Below are 19,332 nucleotides of genomic sequence, written 5' to 3'. Positions count from 1 at the left end.
ATAAATATTAAAAAAACAAAATAATAGATTTCAATTTTATATTAATATTAATATTAAATAAAAATAATTACATTAATATTAAATAAATAAATAAAAATCTTCCCCCACCCCGTCCCTCTCCCTCTCTCCCTCCTCCCACCCAACCTCCCCTCATCACCTTCCCTCCCCCACCCAATGTTTAAATATTAAATAAAAAAGTTTCAATATTTTCTGGTTTTTTACGTATAGTTCAGAGCGAGGTATGGGAGAACGAGAAACCACTTGAACCTGGTGAAAAGCAAATGAAACCCAGACAAGAACTTGTTACTAAAAAACATTTCAAACAGCAGATGAGGACAAAGACATGATACATTATTGTAATAAGTTTGGGGAAAACAAGGCAATGAAATACAGCACCTGAGAGTCTTCAAGGCTAAGGAGAATAATTGATCTTTGTTAAGCGAATGTTTTTTTCAACTGGAAGAGTGGGAGTATTACTATTTAGTTACTCTCTTGTTTGTTCTTTCATCATGAAATCAACTTCAACAATGGCGGTGTTCTTGGAGATTTCAAGCTTTTTCCAACAGTAATGGAATCAGATTCTACTCGGAGTTAAAAACACAGAAGTTCCAATGGTGAAACCAGTTGTTTAGCTTACAAGCTGTATTTGCTAAAAAAGTAAGGAAAATTATATTGGAAAAGAGCGCCATGCTTGACTTATCTGATCAGAGTTTCAGACCGCCAACCATGGAATTAGGTTCGCAATTTAGACTGTCGCTGGTTTAATTTTTTTAAAATTATGACTAATATATAAAAGTATAGAGTAAATTTTGTCGATTTTTTAATCCTTATTTATAATTTTAATCGGAGTGATTAAGATTATTAAATTACAATTTTTTTATTTAAATTATGTAACTTGAATATTTAAATTACAAATTTTCTTATTTTAATCGTCTAAAATGAAAATTGTTTATAGTTAACCGATTATTTACCTTAATTATTAATTATATTTATTTTATGTTAAATTAGCAGTTAAATATTAAAAAAATAAAAATGTATTAACTGACAAAATTAATTCAATAAAAGATAATAAAAAAACTTTAAAATAGGAAATAAAACTCTTATATGGGGATCGCACGTGGTGGATTTTAGAGATTCATTTTACTAACTATATAGATTTAAAATCTTCGCCTTTATCAACAAAGCCAAGTCCTCATTGGCATATGTGATTAAGGGTGATCAAAACTCAATTTGATTAAAAAAATTGAAAAAAATCTGACTTTTGAGTTAATCAAATCGAGTTATTCGATTTATTTGGGTTATTTGAGTAAACTCGAATAAGTAACTCGAGTTTCGAGTTCGAATCAAGTTGAATTTTATAATTCGAATAGCTCAAATAATTCGAATAATAGATTGGTGTAACTATCCCTTTGGTCCCTGACAATTTTGAAAATGAGTAAATTGGTCTCTCAACAAAAAATACAATAAAATAAATTTCAAAAATTCAAAATATTTATAAAAATTCTAAAATTTACATTTTTAAGAAATTATAAAAAAATTTTAAAAATTTTCTAAAAATATATATATAAAAAAATTTTAAAATTCATGACGGTTGTTGGATTTGGGAGTTTTAGCAAAAGGATTAGCTCATGCCCTATATTGGAGGCAAAATTATGGGGAGCCTACAAGGGACTTTTGATCGCATGGGAGAAAGGTGCTAAGAAAGTTATGATGGAAATGGATTGCAAAGAAGTAGTCGATATTTTCAAAAGAGGTGAAGAGGGGAGTTTGCTAATTTCTAGAAGAATTCAAGGATTCATATCACGATCTTGGTTAGTTCTGATTAAACTTGTGCCACAAGAACTTAACAAAGTGGCTGACGGGCTAGCTAGATTTGATATTCCTCCTGTTATTGTCTATGATTTATTTGTAGAATAGAGAGTTGTACAGTGGGCCTGAGTGCCAACTAATTCTGGTTTCCTTTTCTTTTTATAAAAAATAATTTTTTAAAATAATAATTTTAGGGCCTAAATAAATAAATAAATTATTCAAGTTTATCATAAAATTTTCAAATATATATAATTTTAAATTTATGTGCTATAAAACGAAATTAGTTATATTATAATAATATTTTAATTTAATATGTTTAATTTTTTAAATTTTACTCGATTTAACTTGACTCGAATTTTATTTTACTCGACTCAATTCAAAAAAAAAATTCAAACGAGTCAGAATGATAAAATAAAACTCATCAATTCAATTAACTTAAAATCTTTTCACTCAATTGGATCGAATAATCGTATTTGAATCAAGTAATCAAGCATGTAAATACTAACCTTAAAATAAAAACCCCAAAACCAATCCTCTTGAATGTCGTGTCCCTTGTGGAAATTGTGTATTTGGTAAAATTTTACTTGTATTTTCATTCGTTCAATGAATGTATTTATACAAATTACAAGAGAAGAAAACTGACTAAACTGACTATTAACAAACTAAACTATAGTTTGTTAATTCTAACAAACTTTGACTATTTCGACTAATTAAATTAGCAATATACTAATTTAATATACTAACATCCCCCCTCAAGCTAGAGAATGTATATTCAACATGCCTAACTTGAACAAATTTTCTCGAAATGGAGCAATAGCCAAGGATTTGGTAAACATGTCAGCCAACTGATCTTTAGAAGAACAAGGCAACAATTGTATCACACCAGTTGAAACTTTGTCCCTTACAATATGACAATCAATCTCGATGTGTTTTGTTCTTTCATGGAATGTTGGATTAGCAGTTATCCGTAAAGTAGAATTATTATCACAATACAATCTTGTTGATGAAGAAACTGGTTGATGAAGATCACCAAGTAGATAGTGCAACCATTGAATTTCACAAGCTGCTGCTGCTAATGCTCGATACTCAGCTTCAGAGGATGAGCGAGACACTGTGGTTTGCTTCTTTGCTTTCCAACTAATAAGGGAGTCACCAAGAAAAATACAAAAACCACTTATAGATCGTCTGGTTTCTGGACAACCAGCCCAATCAGAATCACTAAAGCCTCGAAGTAGCAAAGAAGAAGTTGCTGAGAAAAATATTCCAGAACTAGGAGAGTTCTTTAAGTAGCGCAATACATGATGAGCTGCCTGAAGATGCAACACAGTTGGTTTATCCAAGAATTGACTTAGCTGTTGAACTGCAAATGAAATGTCTAGTCGTGTTGATGTAAGATAAACGAGTCGACCAACCAGCTGTCTATAGAGTGTATTATCAGCAAGTAATTCACTGTCATCACTTCGCAATTTTGAGCTTGATTTGGTTGCCATTGGAGTTTTTACTGGTTTACATTCCATGAAGCCACTATCAGTTAAAATCTCAAGATAATACTTCCTTTGAGATAAATGAATTCCTGCAGTTGACCTTGCAATCTCGAGACCAAGAAAATACTTAAGCTCACCAAGATCTTTGATTTTAAATGCCTGATCTAGAAAACTCTTAACTGTAGAAATTTCATGTTGATTATTACCAGCCAATATCATATCATCAACATAAACAAGCAAGGCTGTAAAAGAATCATTTTCCTTTTTGACAAAGAGAGAATGATCAGAGGAGGATTGTTTGTAGCCAAGGGATAAAAGAGAAGCTGTAAGTTTGGAGAACCACTGTCTGCTAGCTTGTTTTAAGCCATATAGAGATTTTTGTAATTTGCAGACTTTGCTCTTGTCTGATCTTTCAAATCCAGGGGGCAACTTTATGTAAACTTCCTCATTCAATTCACCATGTAAGAACGCATTATTGACATCTAACTGTTGGAGAAACCAATTCTGAGATGCAGCTAAAGCAAGAAGAAGTCGCACAGTAGTAATCTTTGCAACCGGAGAGAAAGTGTCAAAATAATCAACACCTTCTCGTTGTGTGTATCCCTTAGCAACCAGGCGAGCTTTGTATCGCTCAATTGAGCCATCAGCCTTATGTTTGACTCGAAAAACCCATTTGCAACCAATTGCTTGCTTACCAGGTGGTAACTCTGTAATAATCCAAGTCTTAGTTTGTTCAAGAGCATTAATCTCAGCTTGCATTGCCTCTCGCCAATGCAAATGTTTTACGGCTTGTGTGTACGTTTTTGGTTCAGTAGTGGCAGTAATGGCTAAAGTATAGTGTAAATGTGTAGCTAAAAGGTTTGAATAGGAAAAAGTTTGAGTAAGAGAGTAATTATTACCTGGGAGAAGATTGGTACCAGCCTGCAGAGAAGAGCATTGATAATCATTCAAATAACGAGGTGGTTGTCTGTTTCTTGTAGGACGGGTTACATTTGGAGTTGGTGGTTCAATATGTGGTTCATCATGTGGTTCAGTATTTGTGGGTGGTGGTTCAATATGTGGTTCAATATTTGTGGGTGGTGATGGTGTTTCAATAGAAGAAGATGAATCTGATATAGGTTCATCATAGGTAGGAGAGGAAGCTAAAACTGGTAATGAAGGTGATGAAGGAGACAAGGAACTGTGAAGAAATGGAAAATGGTGTTCATGAAAGGTTACATTTCGAGAGATGAAAATGATTTTGGTATCTAAGTCAAAAAGTACATAACCTTTAACTGTAGGTAAAAGGCCAAGAAAAATACATGTTCGAGAACGAGAATCAAATTTATGCCTATGAGCTGTTAAAGTAGATGCATAAGTCAAACAACCAAAAACTTTTAGAATAGAGTAATCTGGTTTGGTTTGGTGAAACTTTTCATAAGGTGAAAAGTTGGAAAGGAGAGGTGTAGGTGTTCTATTTATGAGATAGACAGCATGTAAGACTGAATATCCCCAGAAATATTGAGGTGTATGAGAATGAAACAAGAGGGCTCGAGCAACATTTAAAATATGTTGATGTTTTCGTTCCACCAAGCCATTTTGTTGTGGTGTTTCCACACAAGATGTTTGATGTATGGTTCCTTTAGAAGCATAAAAAGAAGGCATAGCAAATTCAGAACCATTATCAGATCGAATCACTTTAATTTTGGCTAAAAATTGGGTCTCAACCATTTGGAAGAAATTTTGAATATGTTCTCGAACTTCAGACTTTGTTTTTAAAAGAATAAGCCAGGTATAACGGCTGTAATCATCAACAATTGTCAAGAAATATTTATGGCCATTAATAGAAATAAGAGGATTAGGGCCCCAAATATCAGCATGTATGAGATCAAATCTCTTTATTGAAACAGAATTGCTTACAGGAAAAGAAAGCTTTTTGTGCATTGCCAAGTGACACGTTTTACAAGCTGAATTATCAAAAAGTTGTAAAGTAGGTATTTCTGGTAAAAGAAGTTTTATTCTCGAGTCTGAAAGATGACCAAGACGAGAATGCCATACATCTGTAGTAGGAGTAGCAGTAAAGGTTGTAGTAGAAAGGGTAAAAGTTTGAGATGGATAGTCAAGTAGATAAAGACCTCGATATGCTCTAGCTGTACCAATCATCTTCCAGGATGGGAGAGCCTGTATCTTGCAAACATTAGAATGAAAGGTAAAACAACATGGCAAAGTAGTAGAAAGTTTGGTTACAGAAAGCAAATGGAAGGTAAAAGCTGGAATATAAAGAACATCATGTAAACATAAATGTTCATGAAAAATAACAGTACCAGATATACATGCTTCAAGTTTGGTACCATTAGGTAAAGTAACAAGGATGGGTTTAATATGTTTATATGAGGCAAAAGATGATAAAGAATAGGTAATATGAGCAGTAGCACCAGTATCAATGATCCAAAAAGGAGTTAAAGATATACCTTCAGTGGTAGCAAGAGTAAAGTGAGAGTCACGGATAACATTGTTGGTTAAAGAGGTAGAAGAGGGAATGGATGGAGAGGGTGATGGTTTGAGTAAAGCAAGAAGCTGAGAGTATTGCTCTTGAGTCAAAGTAAAACCAGAATTATTGATGAGGAATCACTTAGTGTTGAAGTAGGTGGAGGCTCAGCAACATCATCAGAATAAACATTGTTGACACGAGCCTGACCCTTTGCCCTGTATCCATTATTATAACCATTCTTGCGAAAACATGTTTCAATTGTATGACGAGGCCTTTGACAGAAAATACACCATCTTTTGTCAACAGTTGAAGAAGAAGCATCAAATCGCTTAGTAACAGCATTCACACTAGAGGTATTATCAGAGGAAGACAGATTACTAACAAACACCTTTGAACTTCCAGTATTGAACTGTCTTTCTTGTTGAATCATCATAGAAAAAGCCTTATTAATGGATGGCAAAGGATCTAAAAGCATAATCTGAGATCGCGCACCAATAAATTTATCATTAAGACCTTTAAGAAAGCGAATCACATAGTCATCATCATGATAACGCTTGATAGTAGTCAAAACACCACAAGAACAAGGTGTATTGCAAGAACAGCGAGGAAGAGGCCTAAAATGTAACAACTCGTCCCAGAGAATCTTGAGTTCAGTAAAATAGTCTGTAACTGACCGATCATCTTGCTTAAAAGATGAAATCTCATCTTGCAAATCAGAGATTCAATAAACATCACCTTGAGAAAATCGTTCTCGAAGATCATTCCAGATATCAAATGCAGTATTAACCCAAAGAACACTGCTAAAGATGAAGGAACTGATAGAGTGATTAAGCCAAGAAATTACCATGGTGTTACATCGTTCCCAAGCAGGATAAAGAGAATCAGTGTTAGATGGTACTGTAATGCTTCCATCAACAAACTGAAGCTTGTTCTTCGAGAGAAGTGCAAGACGCATTGTACGAGACCAAGAATGATAGTTGGAACTATTGAGAGCTGGTGAAACAAGTATAAGCGAAGGATTTTCATTTGGATGCAAATAATAAGGACTGGAAATAGGAATTGTAGGATCAGAAAGCTCAATCGTTGATGAATTAACAGGCATAATGGAAAAAGAATCCAGGAAAATGCCAAGAAAATGCCAAGAAAATACAGAAAAGCAGAGAGAATGCGGAAGAATCTTTAAACGTCTGATACCATGTGGAAATTGTGTATTTGGTAAAATTTTACTTGTATTTTCATTCGTTCAATGAATGTATTTATACAAATTACAAGAGAAGAAAACTGACTAAACTGACTATTAACAAACTAAACTATAGTTTGTTAATTCTAACAAACTTTGACTATTTCGACTAATTAAATTAGCAATATACTAATTTAATATACTAACATCCCTTTAATTTTACAAGGGTGATTGTTCTTCTTTTTAGGGTTTTTTTTTATCTTTATAACAGCAATAGTAGTATATCTCCCCCGCTTTGTTAAGAGTTTTCAGAATTTTTCATTATTATTATCTATTTATTTAATAATAAATAGCTATTTGAATTTTTGCTAATCAAAATTAAATAATTATTTAATATTAGATACTAATTTTAACTTTTTTTTATAAAATATATTGATTTTATATAATAAATTTATAAAATATTCATAAAAAAATTAAATGTTGCTCAAAATTTAGACAAAAAAAATATTGAGTTCAAATTCCATATTATATATATAAATATATATGGAGGAGAAATTCATTTATATTAGTGTAAATTTAAGTGGTTTTATATTCATTTTATACGTTTAATAATTTTAAAAGTCTAAACATCATATTTCATACTCTAATCATGTAGATTATGCATGTCAAGTTTAGCATAAATTAAAATTTTCTAACTATTTGTTTTATGTAAAAAACTTTCAATAGTTATATAAATTAGATTGATATGATAGAGATATTGAATTAATTAAAAAATTTATATGCATAACAAGTACAAATATTTTGATAAATTCAACGGTTGGATTGCTAAAATATTTAACGTACAAAAAAATTACAGAATGGTGTAAAACCACTTAAATTTTACATTGGTGTAAATAGATCCCTCCCCATATTTATTTATTTTTCTAGATTTTATATAAAAGAAAAAGAATACTAGGCTCAAATTAATATTTGGTGCTTTATGAAAATAATGGGGTTTTGGTAATTTAAAATTGAGTTGGAATCCAGTTAATGATCGTCACCAACTCAATCAGGCTCTTAAATAATAGTATAGGTTAATACAAAAGTAATTATTTGAATGCTCTTATTTTTAACTTTTTCTCTAGTTAATCGGATGCAAATCTTAAATCAATTTGTGACACAATGTGCAAACTAAGTAATAACATTTTATTTAGGGATATAATTATTAGAATGATAATTACCCTCTCTATAAAAAAAAAAATCTCTCGATTCTCTTAAACAATTCCTTTACTTCTTGATTCATTTCCACCAAATTTTACAAAATAATCATGTTTTCTCATCAATTTCTTCATTACTTCAATCTTTTAACACATGAGGTCATCATTTTCTTTTTCTTTCTGTTTTTACAATTTACATCCATTTCAAATTTTAGTTATACCATTAGAATAAAGAATTTTAAATTTGGAAAGGTTTTGGGTGAGTTTTTAGAAGTTGAGTCAAGCTCTAAAAAGAGAAAGTAAGATATTTTTGGTGTTTTTGTTGAAATTAAGAATGACTATGAGTTATTTTGAGGAAGTACAGATTCGAGTTCACTTAAGAGATTCAAGAAGAGAAATTAGCGTCTCGTATCAAATTGTATATTTTCATTGATTTAAAATTTTTGTTTGCTGGTAATGAAGTTGAAGCGAAGGAAGTTAATTGGTGAGAGTTCGACAGCGAAAGGGAAGGAGAAAGTAGTGGAAGCATAGTTGATTTTAGTTTGTGCGTTCTAATTTTTGATATATATATATTTTAATTTTTATGGTGTTAGTGTTGTATGTCTAATTGATGAGCGATACGGTATATGCGAAGTCCAAGTTGAATCTAAGATAAAGTATGTGAATGCTGATCTATGTTATATTTATTTGAAATGACAATTGAGACTAATGCTTTTAATGATTTTTTTATACGTTTTTGGAGATTAATTATGTTGAAAATATATGTACTTCATTAAATGATATTTGATAGTTTTTAGATATAGTTGGTATGTCATAAGATCTGTAAAGTTCTTTAAAGATTTTGTGTTTAAGGTTTGCTAAGTGCGCCCGAGAAATTTGCTTTGTGGCACTTTGCGCAATTCTTGAGGAATGGCTGGTTAAGTCATTTTATATGCATATCAGAAATTCATTATATTGTATGCCTTATTATTATGGTTATGCACTATTTTTTGAAGATTTGATTAGATATCTATGTATCTATTTAAGATTCTTGGTTAAACCCGCGTTTTTTTTAGTGTAAATTTAATTGGTTTTTTTTAATTATTTCAAGAATTTTTTTAAAAAAAAAAGTCTTTGTAAAAACCATAAGATCTAAGTGTTTTAAAAAATATATTTATTGGTATCAATGTATACATACATATTGTGTAATAAATATATAGATAATCATAATAAATTTAAATTTTGGTTTAATTGTGAATTCCATCCAGTTACTTTATTTTTATGAAAACTACAAAGTTAGTCTAATTGAGTAGTAACGTTAAACCTTGACAGTTCATTAACGAATAGGCTAACTTCTTAGTTTTTATAAACTACGAGCTTCAAACTTTGACAAAATAAAGCAGAAGGACTAACTTCTCAATTTTCATAATTAGACCTTTAAATTTTACATCATCTAATAAATTCTTTTATTAATTAAAAACTGAAAAATAAAACCCTAATAAAGGGAGAGTTTAATTATAGAGAATAAAGAAATTTAAGGATGACTTTAGAAAAGAAAACTGATTAAACATGAAAATTGGATGAAATTGAACTTATTTTATTTTAAATTTTTTTCTTGTTTAGCACAAGTAAATAAAATCATAGACATTAAAGAAATTTAAGGATGAAACACGATTTTGGGTTAAATAGGACTTCTTATTGTATTTTATTGTTTTGCTTTTAGCACAAGTAATATAATAATGTAGGAATAAAGAAATTTAAGGATGTGTTGAGAGAAAGAAGAAGGGTGATATTGAGTTAAAATAGCCAAAGTTGGTAGAATGGAGCAGAAAAAGGCTAAGAAGATTGATCATGAGGAGTATAAGGAAATATATGGGGCTGCGTTATGTATTAGTTCATTCAAGCATTTGATATTAAGCCCTGAAAGTGCAATGAATTTGCAAGCATCATTGCAAGCCACCATTGACATTCCTCGGGTGCCGAGTCTTAATGGCCTCATCGGAAGGTGCAGCCAACCCTTTGAGAAGCAGCTCACTGAAACTGATGTGAATTCCAAGCAATGCAGGCTTTCAATCAATAAGGTTGATGTGGAGAATGCTGTGATGCCATTGTTGAAGGAAGAGGAGGATGTTGAGAAAGGGATTCGGGTCAAAGTTTATGATGCCAACGGGAAAGAGTACCCCATGACTCTCAAGCTTTGGGCGCATAAACTTCATGTCCTCAAAGAAGGTTGGATTGAGTTTTGCACTGATCATGCTTTACTTGCGCATCAAGATTTTCTTAAACTCTGGGTGTTTAGGAACCTCCACACACAGGATCTTTGCTTTTTCATCACTTCAAGAAGATTGCAGGAGTTTCAACCTAGTAAGAAGAGAAGGCTCAATGCCTGAATTTCAGCTCACCATGCGTCTCGGTTCTGTCGAGAGTCTTATGGTTCACAGTTCGAGGGGTGTATCGATAAGTTCAATATTGTTTCCGTTCGAGATTTTGTCTTCTTACTCTATCAAAAGCCCTAACAAGTTCACAAAATAGACAAAATCATAATAAACTTAAGTGTTTGCACATGATCTGACGTAACCCTATGACCTATGGCATCCCCATCAATGACTGATATGTCATAGGTAATGAGGTTGAGTCAGACCATGCATAGACTCTTTAATTTGTTATGGTTTTGCTCATTTAAGCTTCGAGGAATTACCACTTTGTGAATCCGCTAGGACTGATCGGGACAATAATGAACTTCTTGATACACCCTTTGACTTGTGAACTTGTAAGGCTCTCGATAGAGTCAAGACACATCAATAAAGCTATTAATACTACATATATTAGGATTAGAAAGTAGAAAGGAACGGAGTATTCTATTTTATTTATATAAAGTATATTAAATGTTGGAAATAATAGGAGAAAAGATGATATAGGGAATAATATCCTTTCTGGAAGTTCTAAAGAGTTTTGTTTTGATGCTTGTTTGCCATACATTTCACTTAGTTGTGTATACTCTTGTTGAATGAATCTGCAGACAGAGGCTGAAATCTCATATATTAATCTCATAATGATTAACAACTTAACAGAGTAATGATTGGTGACATGACATGATCATTCTCTCTTTGGTTACCACAAAAAAGATTTGGTGAAGAAACATGTTTGCTAATGTTCTGTTTCATGCTCCACGTAAGGAGTGGCATCCTCTGTCACCAACGGTCTCTGGTGTCTCAGTAAGTTACTGAACCAGATTTTGCATGTTCCTTTATCAATAAAATATTGTTCAACTACCACTTGAATTCCATTTAACTGCTTTGTTTGCATTTTTGTTGCATATAAATTGTTAAATTCTTTGCCTTTTTCCAACTTTTTGTATATAAATTGTTAAGAGAGATGAAAATCATAATTAGCCCAATCCTTGTAAAGACAGACCAAAAGAACTGAACATTGCTTACTTGCAATTTTGCATTAAAAATATATGCATGTAAAGAAACTATACAGCCAAAGATGAGATATAAAATTAGAGCAAGTTTTTATTCACATGCATGGTGTTTAATTAGTTAAACAAACAACAAATGTAAATCCTTAAACATCTTTGGACATGATCAAAGTGAGAACAAACTCAAAAAAATAGGGGTAAAAATGAAAATTAGAAAAGATTTTGGAGATGGACAGATAATATATGTACATACGTGTGGTATGGTGAGCAGCAATAAGAATATATATATGTGGTCACATGGTATATATACATATATATTTGTTAAATCCTATTAGGTAATTCACAACATTTTCTCACATTTTTCAGTGTAGTGTTTTGTTTGAGTGAGCATGTGATAGAGCAAAGACAACCTTGGTTTTTTTCTGTCTTCATTCAGGTGATTTTCTCTTTCCTCATTTTTCTTACTGTTTTTTTTTTCAATTTTTTTAGGGGTTCTTTATTGAATCTGTGCAGGGTTTTGACAAAGTTTAATGATTTTTACAAAATGGGTTTCTGGTTTTGTTTGGATCTAATTATGAATTTTTAGTTCAAACTGATTCGGGTTTGATTTTATTTTCTTAAATATCTTTATTTCTGGGAATAGATCTGGAATGTTCTTCTTTTTACTGATAAATGAATGTCGAAAATAAATTAAAATACATATTCTTGCTGCCAATTGCGATGCTTGTTCTTGTTCTTTAAACCCCTGCCTCTCCACTAAAAAACATGAGCACTTTAATTTTTGTTTAGCTTTACTTTGCAGGGTAACCATTGGCACTTCCATTATGTTTTTGTTTTCGTGTGTGTGATTTTTTAAATTAATCTCCTTTAACCATTTTTTCCCTAACATTATGATTTGGTAAGACTAATATGAAAATGGGTTTGTTACATTTTGGTAGATTGAATTCAGATTAAACCTAAAGTTCCTCTTTTTAGACGCCATCGCCGAAGAAAAATAAGTTGTTGTTTCATTGTAAAACTGTTTGGAAGTAAGTGTTCTTTTAATCTTCTTGTATTTCCTATCTGGCTTTTGTGCAGGCATGCAAGTTTAAGATGGTTCTAGCATATATTGAAGTTGTATTATGTATTCTATAATAGATGTTCTGTAGGGAGGATCGGTAGAGGTTATACCTGGAACTTCGTGAATATACTGTGAATTGATATAGAATGGAGGATGAAAATGGGCTGGAGCTTAGCTTGGGTCTATCTTACAGTACGTTGTCTGCCAAATCTAAAGGCAAAATTAGTAGTTCTTCAGATACTAGGACAGAAGAAGGCGATAAAGGCGTCGAAATTGTGGATGACTTTAAAAACTTTCTTCAAACCAGAACCCAGAAACAGGACCCTGGTGTCAGTTCTCACAGAAGTGATCCAGTGAAACCTTTGGAAAACTTCTTTAATGATCTTTCCAAGGCTGCTGGTGATGCAGAAGCCTCTGTGAACTTGAATGGTAAGCGTAAGATTTTGTTTGATGAGATAAACAATCCAAAGAAGCTTGAGAGAGAAGCTCATCATGTTGATTTATCTGAAAAACCCAAAACATCACATATCTCCATGACAACAGAAGATGGCTCTACTGCGGAGAATGAAGATGTAGCTGAATCTGAAGTTGAGGGTTCACCCTTGAGGCTAGTTTCACGTCATGATGATGGTTCCAAGCGGTTTATTGGAGTTAGTGATTCTTCTGAGGTGCCGAAGGAGGTTAAGCTTGGAAACTTGAATTACGGCAATCCATGCCCGGTTCAATCTGTAAATGTCCTGAATGTGCCATTTTCATTAACAATGAAGCATTCTAACTCTCCTGGAACCCCCAGTTCATCAGGTCATACACTACCTGGCATGATACATAGTAGGCCTTCTGGAAATGGTGAAGGGTCAGTGAATCCTGGAAACTTGCCAGTTATGTTTGGTTATTCACCTGTTCAACTTCCACTGTTAGATAAGGATAATCCCTGGGGTACGGTCTCTCACTCACCACAGTTCCAACCGATGTCTGTTGGAAAAGGTCCACCTAATTCTGATAAGCATAGTGATGGATTGAAAATATCACAAGGTATCTCTTTCTCCCTTAGCTTGAGGATAGGAAAAGAAAAAGAAAACGAGCAATATGATGTGATTAATGGATGGATGTGATTTGTAATATATGCCTACTGATCTGTTTTTTCTACACTTCATTGAGAGCTCTGAGTTATCATATATTAAAAGCATCAAGTATATACTTTCATGCATTTTGAAACCTTTTTGCCCAGACAAGAAAGTGAGATTCAAAATATTCTTGACGCTAAAGGAAAATCACTTGTTAGTATGTGTTGAATAATCTAGTACATAAATGTATGAATGAATTCTATATGATACTTATTTCAGCATTTTATTCTAAGAACTTATTATTTTTACATTTGTGCCGTAATGATTTTCAAACACTATTTTACCTTTGTGTATCATCAAGGCTACTAATTGTTAATGAACTTTCCCTTTGTCTAATGTAGCTTCTGTGCATACAATTGTGCGCAATTCCTCTGAGGCTGCACAATATAACGGTGGAACATTCAAGGAAGTCAATGGCGAAGGTAAACAGCATGCCACAGAGGAAAGCTCCTGTACTCCGGTAGACGAAGATGTAAAAGGAAGCAGCAGCATGAGTCTCAGAGCAAATGCTCCATTGGATCAACCTACAGCAGAAGGCGTAGTAACTCTTGATTTTTCAATCATAAAGCCTGGTATTGCCGCAGACCTGAAATTTGGGGGATCTGGTTCTTTTCCAAATTTACCATGGGTTTCAACCACAGGTACTGGCCCACACGGTAGAACAATTTCTGGCGTCACTTACAGATTCAGCGCAAACCAGATAAAGATTGTTTGTGCTTGCCATGGTACCCACATGTCCCCTGAAGAGTTTGTTCGGCATGCCAGCGAAGAGTGCACTGATCCAGATAATAAAAACCGTTTGGCAACATTCCCTAGTACCAATCCTGCCGGCTCTGCTCAGACCTGAAGCGTAAAATGGACATGCAATCAAGTGTGACATTGAAATACACGTGTGAGTCCTTGCTTTCCTCACTGAATATAGTTATTTGTTTCCTTTCTCAGTTGTATCACTGCTGCAGTTAAATACTGCATTTGTATGTAATAATATTTGTAGCATCATTTCTTTGTCTAATTATAATCTGAAACATCATTTCTGACATGCTTTTATAGCAGTAAAGGAGACTTCCCCACCACTTTGGTTTTATGATTCTCCTTTAGAATGCAATACGTGTTTTTATATTTATATGTATATACATATAATGCAGGCAGTTGAAGAATTTTAATGGCAGCCATGTTTATTTATAGCATGATTGGTTTTTTTATGACAGCATAAGACCACAAGTTTGGTACCGTATATTGGCTGTCTCAGAAAACGCCACCAGGGCCGAGTCCAAATTTTGTATGCAATCAAAAAGTCTCTCCACTATGTCATCACTTCTGAAATTTTAACATTTTAAAAAAGGCATGCATTGCAATATGAAATAAAAATAAAGGAAGCTGCCAAACATTAAAAAGGACGCTCTTTTAGGGGAGTGACATGTTTGTCAGGATTGGGACTATGCTTAACAAACCAATGTCAAACTACCCCCACATGGTCTAATATATATATATATATATGTACATGTTTCAGCTTAAATGCTAGGAGGGAAGCAATAGAATTCTGGGTTCTGAGAGACGTGTTCTTCAATGATTCGATCTATTTTGATCAGTTTAGTTCTTATTTTCCTTTTTTTGGTTGTTGTTGATGCACAATCGTATTCAAGTGAGACTGATGCAATTTCAGGAGATGCTGTCTCAAATTTCCAACCGAGCCTGGCGGTTGTCATAGGTATACTCTGTGTCATGTTTGCCTTGACGTTTTTCCTGCTTGTCTATGCCAAATTCTGTCACAGTGCAGCAACGGTTCATGCTGATCATCATCGTCGAATACTCAACCGAACAAGGTCTCGGTCCTCAGGGATCGACAAGAAAGTTGTGGAATCGCTTCCTTTCTTTAAGTTCTCTTCACTTAAAGGATCAAAACAAGGGCTTGAATGCGCAGTCTGCTTATCAAAATTCGAAGATATTGAGATCCTAAGGTTGCTGCCTCAATGCAAACATGGCTTTCACATTGATTGTATTGATCAATGGCTAGAAAAGCACTCAAGTTGCCCTCTTTGCAGGCAGAAGGTCAACGCTAATGACCCAACAATCTTTACATATACAAACAGCATGCGGTTCTCAATGAACCAATCTGAGCTAAGAGAAGACTCCAACATAGAGCTGTATGTCCAGAGAGAGCAAGAGCATCATGGCTCATCAAGGTTCAGCATCGGAACCAGTTTCAGAAAATCCGAGAAGGGTGATATCGAAACCAAAGTTCTAATCCAAGAGGATGTTGATGATGATGGATTCCATAAGGTCAATCATAAGATCATTGTATCTGATGTAGTTTTGCAAAACCGGTGGAGCAGTGTAAGTTCATCCGACCTGATGTTCTTGAGCTCAGAGATGCTTAACGACATGTCGAGCAACAGATTTGTGTACCTAGACATAAACAAGGAGCAGTGTACGAAAACAAGGACAATCGAAAACGAAGGAATTACGAAGATCAAAAGGGAATTGGAGATAAAGAGACTGTTAAACAAGCCAGTTTCAACTCCTGATGTGGCTTTCACATCGGATTCAGCAGCTAGTACGAGTCATGCTGCATCAAGGATTACTAACCAAGTTGAGAAAAGATCAATGTCGGATATCACTGCTTTATCGAGGTTTCAAGACGATGGTAGGAGGAACAGAAAAAGTGAGTGTTCATTGCCTGAAAGGTACACAGAGGAGGAAAGGAGAAGGCTGCTTTGGTTGCCAATAGCTAGAAGAACAGTGCAATGGTTTGCCAATAGAGAAAGGTGTGAACAACAAATTCAGGGTCCAACACACCATTTAGATGTTTGATTAATGGACTAATAGTTGCATTTTGTACATAATTTCACTAGGCAGGCACAGCTACACATTTCCAAAAAAACATTTTCCTTCTTAATTCAGTATTTTACTAAGATTGTTGTTTGCTTGTTGGCTTTTACTTCTAGAAAAAAAAGAAGAAAAAGAGCCTGCTTGCTAACCTGGTTTTCTGAATTAAACATGTAATTTATTAAAGATTGCCCTGGTGGCTGGCTGAACCAAGGAATCTTGATTTAAGAGGATCACATATGATCTGCCCATCATACAAAGTTGGTTTTGTTGAAATGTTAACTGTATCTTCCATATTTATTTTATGATGCATGTTCGAGGTTTGAAATTGTCTCTTTTAACAATATATCTTTGAGATTCGAACATGTGGTCTCCATTTTAAGAATGCAATATATACATCTAAACATATATAACTAAACTTCACAACTATTTTTATTCAGTAATCGGTATAGTGATCCATATAGAGTTTAGGAATCAACTAATTCAAACAAAACATTTAAGGGATAATATCTCATATATATTAATGATAATTATTTAATACAAATTTAAATAATGATTTTTTAATTTCGCCCACTATCCAATGTATCAAATAATAAACATAATTAGAACAAAATTTGCTTTTGTTTTTCTCAAACAGTCATTTGTATTTAAAATAAAAATAAAAAGAATAAATTGTGTAAGGAAGCTTTACCAGTAGTGGTAGGGTGGTAATTATGGGGAACATGGAGCAAAATAATCAAACTACAAAAAGAGACAAAAAGCAATGAGATAAGAGATAATTAACAAAAGATTTGACTCACATCTAAATAATCAACTTGGCTGCAGACATCTTCTTCTTTATTTATTAACTTATATTACAAGATTATAATTCAATTTGCTATAAGTTAAGTCAGATGTTACGCACCAACTGATTTCACTACCCATGCTTTGTCCCTTTGCTTTGGATCATCTCACAGGGAAATTCAATAATTCAACAAGTCTAAATGGCGGGCGGTTTCTTAAATTAAATTCTTCTTTTAAAATATTGTTTCCCCTCTCTAAATCTCTGCCATAAGATCTGGATATTACTTCATCTGTTGTAATATTAACGCAAGTGCTGAGTCCCTCTTTCTTGTCCTGCTTTGGCGGAATCTCTGCTATTATTAGGATGCCATCTGTTTATATTCAAACACAAATCTCAAAATCATAAATGAATTTTGGTCTAATAACATTAAATAAATTTTGATTTTATATACAATTGTATATATAAAATTTTAATTCAATTTTTATATACCAATAATATCTAACATCATTTTAAATTTACATTAAAGTATAGGGTTTATGAAGACGGAAAATGATGCCAATGAGTAAACTTGAGGTTTCTTTGAATGGAAGAAAGCAAAACTTTTTCATACAATAAGTCTAAACATTTAGAACTCATTGTTACTTGACCAAATATCACCGAAAGTACCTGAAAAAGTGGGGTTCAGTTTACTGCAGCTGATTGATAAGGATGTAAATGTTTGCTTCTATGGTGTTTTTCTTTGTCCGTAACCCCTTTACCAGTTTGGCACCACTCGGTTATCAAAGACCAGTCTGAACGCAGGGCTAATAAACCCGCAACACCATAGGAAAACATTAAAGGGGACCATTGCTATTCGTTTAAAAATATTCCGAGGCAGCAGACAATTGAATACCATAGAGGAAGACCATGTGAATAGAAGCAATGATCACCTGTTTAGCCTTTGGCATTTATAACTTCAGCAAATCCTGGTTTCTGGCTGAGAAAATACCTTCCAAAATTGGTATGTCCATGTGAGGATGCAGGACACCACAGTCAAAGGAGTCTCCACGAGAAGTTTAATTGCAGTAGCTGTGTTTCCTATGCAAGAAGCCTCACTCAAATGGCATATCGTTGATTTGGGAAACTGGAGAATAGAACTGTCAGAGTAGAACATAATAGAATTCAACAAATTGAAGCAATCAATCAAAACAGGATATAAAAGACTGAAACTAATTGGATGGCAACATATATCCCAATCCAAAGATCATATTTCTTTTACATATTGTCTTGAAAAAACACCTTAATTTGCTTTGCATCGGAGGAGCATGTCAATGGAGTAGGTAAATGAAGCACTTGTAGCTTCTTGAAGCCGATTTCCTAGGTCAGTCAGTCAATGAACCTATCGTTAATGCCCCTTGTACTAAAGGGTATGCTTAGCTATGCCTGAACTATTCATTTCCCTGATAGATCTCTGTGTCTGACTAATATTTAGACATAATAATTATAGATATATCCTTCAAATATATTAAAATACTTTAGAAAAAATTCGAATAACATAGGTTACAGTAGAAAAGGTCAACGGGGGCATACCTCTGCTTGGGATCTAAATGCTAGCATTATCGGTTTTTATTTGTCCATAACTTCTTTAACCGGATCATGCCACTCATTATCAATGGCCAGCCTGAACATAGGGCTAATAAACTTGCAATGCTATAGATAAACATGAAACGGGGCTATCACTGTTTGTTTGAACATTTTCTGAGGCTGTGGTCATTTGAATACCATAAAAGAAGACCATGTAATAGAAGCAATGACCACCCACCAACTAGAGTCCCGCACCAAAATGCAAGGGGACTGTATCCTTTCATGTTTACAATATCAGAAAATCATTGTTTCGAGATGAGATATACCTTATAAAATCAGCATGCCCATGGAAGGATGCTACATTCGAAGAAGTCTCAACAGAGGTATGCTTGATATTGTCTTTCAAGAATAACTGGATTTTCCCCAAGAGGTTTGA

At 33.5% G+C, this 19,332-nt stretch overlaps 3 protein-coding genes across 9 annotated transcripts; all 3 read left to right on the top strand.

The window, feature by feature from the left end:
• Positions 1–9,913: 9,913 nt before the first annotated feature.
• LOC121218476 (putative B3 domain-containing protein At4g03170) lies at positions 9,914–11,414 on the top strand. Its single transcript, XM_041095679.1, has one exon. The coding sequence runs from the start codon at positions 9,939–9,941 to the stop codon at positions 10,506–10,508; it is 570 nt and encodes a 189-aa protein (XP_040951613.1). The 5' UTR covers positions 9,914–9,938; the 3' UTR covers positions 10,509–11,414.
• Positions 11,415–11,604: 190 nt separating this feature from the next.
• On the top strand, positions 11,605–14,796 carry LOC107901272 (ninja-family protein mc410). Of its 7 annotated transcripts, XM_041095677.1 has the most exons (5): positions 11,827–11,975; positions 12,478–12,567; positions 12,677–13,028; positions 13,143–13,631; positions 14,065–14,796. In XM_041095677.1, the coding sequence occupies exons 3-5, from the start codon at positions 12,746–12,748 to the stop codon at positions 14,568–14,570; spliced, it is 1,278 nt and encodes a 425-aa protein (XP_040951611.1). In that variant the 5' UTR covers positions 11,827–11,975; positions 12,478–12,567; positions 12,677–12,745; the 3' UTR covers positions 14,571–14,796. The 7 variants fall into 7 exon arrangements, with proteins under 7 accessions (XP_016682690.1, XP_016682687.1, XP_040951611.1 ...); XM_016827201.2 differs by lacking the exon at positions 12,478–12,567 and having other exon boundaries at positions 11,605–11,975; positions 12,617–13,028; XM_016827199.2 differs by having other exon boundaries at positions 11,828–11,975; positions 12,677–13,631.
• A 147-nt stretch (positions 14,797–14,943) lies between these two features.
• LOC107901270 (E3 ubiquitin-protein ligase ATL42) lies at positions 14,944–16,847 on the top strand. Its single transcript, XM_016827197.2, has one exon. It carries the CDS (start codon positions 15,290–15,292, stop codon positions 16,532–16,534), a length of 1,245 nt encoding a protein of 414 aa, XP_016682686.1. The 5' UTR covers positions 14,944–15,289; the 3' UTR covers positions 16,535–16,847.
• Positions 16,848–19,332: the final 2,485 nt, after the last annotated feature.

The sequence above is a fragment of the Gossypium hirsutum genome, chromosome D06 (genome assembly GCF_007990345.1).
Source record: "Gossypium hirsutum isolate 1008001.06 chromosome D06, Gossypium_hirsutum_v2.1, whole genome shotgun sequence".
NCBI lineage: Eukaryota > Viridiplantae > Streptophyta > Magnoliopsida > Malvales > Malvaceae > Gossypium > Gossypium hirsutum.
The sequence above is the reverse complement of the archived record's forward strand: the minus strand, read 5'-3'. Positions and strand labels throughout refer to the sequence as shown.